The sequence below is a fragment of the Eucalyptus grandis genome, chromosome 7 (assembly GCF_016545825.1).
Source record: "Eucalyptus grandis isolate ANBG69807.140 chromosome 7, ASM1654582v1, whole genome shotgun sequence".
Lineage (NCBI taxonomy): Eukaryota > Viridiplantae > Streptophyta > Magnoliopsida > Myrtales > Myrtaceae > Eucalyptus > Eucalyptus grandis.
In genome coordinates this window covers 18680734-18684485 of record NC_052618.1, presented here as the reverse complement: position 1 = coordinate 18684485, position 3752 = coordinate 18680734, and the positions used below count along the sequence as shown (strand labels likewise).

The 3752-nt window shown below is 47.9% G+C and overlaps 1 protein-coding gene across 1 annotated transcript; it reads right to left on the bottom strand.

Moving 5' to 3' along the window:
• Nucleotides 1-1701: 1701 nt before the first annotated feature.
• Nucleotides 1702-2909, bottom strand: LOC120295936 (RING-H2 finger protein ATL52-like). The gene is made up of 2 exons (XM_039317556.1): nt 2457-2909; nt 1702-2349 (listed from the first exon to the last, which is right to left on the bottom strand). Exons 1-2 carry the CDS (start codon nt 2907-2909, stop codon nt 1702-1704), a joined length of 1101 nt encoding a protein of 366 aa, XP_039173490.1.
• Nucleotides 2910-3752: the final 843 nt, after the last annotated feature.

The window sequence follows — 3752 nt, the reverse complement described above, 5'->3', positions numbered from 1 at the left end:
TAAGCAAGAGAATATCCATTTCATTGACATAGTTCACCAAATAAAGGCATCATCCTTCATTCCATTCCATTCTATTTCTTCCCGATTCAATTTTGTCATTCCATCTCATTCCATCATACCAAATACAACATTAAATTATACCGCAATTGGGCATCGCTTAGTACATATTGCGACAATAAAAAAATTTCACAATACTTGGGGTTCAAGGTATGGATCTATCATTTTACCTTAACTACGCCGTAATTTTGGAATGCGTTTAGCAAGCATCTCAATCTGAGCATAAGTTTCACGCATTTACAACAATTCATACTAACTTAAGTATCGACAAGTTCTTTTGTAACGCCATGTAAAAAGTAGAGTTTCCATATTCGTGATGGGATTGACGTTCAAAAGAATTCAGATACAAAATCAACCCTAAATACACGTTACTCGTGCAACAGAGAATGTGTGAGAATAATTTTACTGGCAGTGGACCGACCGAATAAAGCCTGGTATGGATGTATATATAACTCATCCTAGATTCAATTCTCTGAATCTAATCGAGAGGATCGTATCCCTGTGCATCAAGACCAAGAAAGTGCATGCTCAAGGAATTCAAGATACAATGCTAGGTTCAGAAAATACTAGCAGTCAGAGAGAATGAGCTGAAAAACCAAAGCTTAGCTTCGCTGCGCAGATTGAAGAAAGAATCACCTTAATTCAAGGAGATGCTTGAGAAACAAGCAAATGCCAACAGAGAGAAAACAGAACAACATGCCCAGAACAGTGTCGAAAGAGACTGAGGCCTGATCGTTTTCCCATAGAATGAATGGAGTCAATTCGTTTTCCCCCTCCTCAGGGTTTAATCTGAGAATCCAATGCCAAAGCATGCCGCTGCCGGCTTTACAGCTATGAGATTTGCATATGGAAAACAGTAAATGAATTCTCGAGTAACGACAATTATGAAGTGCATCGAAAGGGTATCTACGCAATCACAATGCGAATGCAACATCACCACCTATTTTCATGCCACGGCATTTCAAGATGGGAATGATACAGCAACCAGCGAAGCCAGGCATGCTTATGTTCCTCAGGACAAAACATCGGAGGATCAAATTAGTACTTGACATGCTGCTGCCAGCTTTACAGCTATGAGATTGCATCTCGAAAACAGCAGATGAATTTTCCAAGTAACAACGATTTCGAAGCAGCATTTAAAGGGTAATTACACAATCGTGATGCGAATGCTACATCGCCCCCTCTTTTCATGCCGTGGCATTTTGAGATGGGAATGATTCTGCAACCAGCAAAGCAAGGCATGCTCATGTTGCTCAGGACAAAACGTTGGAGGATCAAATTAGTACTTGACGGCAGCATTTTTTCTGTGACCATACTACTTTCATCCTCCTACTAAAGAACTCAATTTAGCAGTGACAAGTATGTAAAGATGGTATACAGCCTTCACTCCTTAGGACAAAAGCTTTACTTACATTTGATTTGAGCTCTTATGGAGAACAGAAGAACAAAATCGCAAACTGTATGATACATATTCCATTTATTGGCGAGTCGGATTCCTTTGAATCAGGCTCACCTATGAACTTGGCAAGCTTCCTGGCGCCGTCCTCTATCGGTTTCTGGACACCGGAACTGAGCAAAACACAGAGAAGAACAAGGCCAACTTGTTTCCTTTCTTCTCCTGCCGAGGCCAGATTGGACAGCCTCTCATAGAGGAAGAGCCAAGCTCCTGCTTCGGCCGTACTTCGAGAACAAGAACCTCCCGCTTGAGGAGAACGACCTTGTTCTCGAGCTGGATCCACTCGCTAGTGATCTTCCGATCGATGAACTGGAACTGCCCATCGACCTCATCGGTTGCTTCTCGCAACTAGCATTCCTCTTGGGGACGATAGTAACGGCAATTCCCTGATTTTCTCCGGCCAATTCAGGACCAGACTTCCTCGAGGATCCTGATTCACCTCGAAGAGCATTTGCGACCGCGAGACTGATCTTCAACGCTGACAGAGAGTCCAAGGAAACGGATCTCCTCATCGGTTGCACCTCGCTGCTCAAGTCCTCGATCCTCTTCCTTCCATCCTCCAAGTCCAATTCACCATCCTCCTCGCTCTCGCCCCTCGGTTCGGCAATCCTTTCCGCTTCTCTCCCCAGACCATCATCGACCTCCTGAATTCCCATCTCCCCTGCAGAAGCAGAGCTCTCTGCGTTCGGCCGCTCCGGCGGCAGAGCCTGCGCGGCGATAGTGACGATAGGCGCACGGCACAGGGGGCAATTGGTGTGCGATTGGAGCCAGGTATCGATACACGGGACATGGAAAGCGTGGTTGCACTTCGGCAACAGCCTGAGAGTCTCGTCTTCCTGAAACTCGCTCAAGCAAACAGAGCACTCCGTCCCTTCGATCAGCCCCTCGCCCTTCTTGTACTTGCACGCCGTGATGGCGCTTATGACCGACGGAGGAGTCCGACGGTGCGGATGTACCAGATCGGGTGGTCCAGGACCGGCCCCTGGTCGTGGTCGAGGAACTCGTCGTGGACAACGCTCGTCTCCGGCTCCGCCCGCGGCGGTCCCCTGCCCCCGGGCCGCGGCCGGCCCGAATACCACCTCGCGTACAGCGCGTAGCACACGACGAGGACGAAGAGCGCGGCGAGGGCGGCGAAGAGGGGGATCAAGAACGGCGACAGATGGTGGGGCCTTCCTCCGTACGCGTCCAACGGGGGTTCATCCTCCGGCGGACACGGCGGCGGCAGAGGAAGCGGAGGTATTGGTTGGCGGCAGACGTCAGGACAGACGTCCAAGCAGGGCGTGATGCAGTACCCCCCATTGTCCAGTATAGGATGGCAGGAGAGTTGGCAGAGGTTTGGGGCGGTCATGTTGACTTCGATAAAGAGCAGGCGCCTGAGATGGTGCAACGAGCCCATCATCGCGGAGGAGGAAGGGATGGCTATGGAGGGTTCATGCAGGAGTTTGAAGAGAGAGAAAGGGCATGAACTTAGAGAGAGAGAGAGAGAGAGAGAGAGAGAGAGAGAGAGGGAGAGAGGGTTAGGGTTAGGGTTGAAGTGGTCCTTGTTTGAGGAAGAAGAAGGAAGGGAGGAGGAGGAGGAGGAGGAGGAGGAGGAGATGGACAGGCCAACCACCACCGAAGGAATAAAGCAGGGGTGGCGTTTTGCTGAAGCTTTGACCGTTGAAGGTGGAAGGAGAACATGGGATGGAAGAGAATATCAAACTTTTCTCTCTCATTTATTTATTATTGTCCTAGCAGTTTCTTCTTTGCTCAGCCGCCTGTTGTTGACTGGTGGTTTGATTTTTCGGGGACAGTCGCGGCTGATGAAAATCAGGGACTTTAGGGCTAGCTAAAACTGGGATTTAGTCCTCTTTTTTTATTTTTTATTTTTTTCTTTTTCGGACGTGGCGGTCCAATCGCGAAGGTGCCTATCGTGTTTTCACAGGGATCACGAGTTTGAAATGCGAGAAGCTGTCGAGCCAGATGTCCCGTGGAAGATCCGCTCTTCGAGTAGGGATGTCGGTTTGGCTGGAAATCACGAGCTCGGCCTTCTGGAGAATCTCGAATTTTAGGGAATTCCTCTAGGATCGTGACTTTAGGGACGGTAGCTATCATGCAAATCGAGATTTTCAGACGCGATATTAGATCTCTATAGTAACGTTCGAGTAGGATTACTACGATCGATTATCATTTTTAACTTATAAAAAGATTCAAATTTTCTATGCATTACTTTAAAAAATTTATGAACCAACTTTTCGGT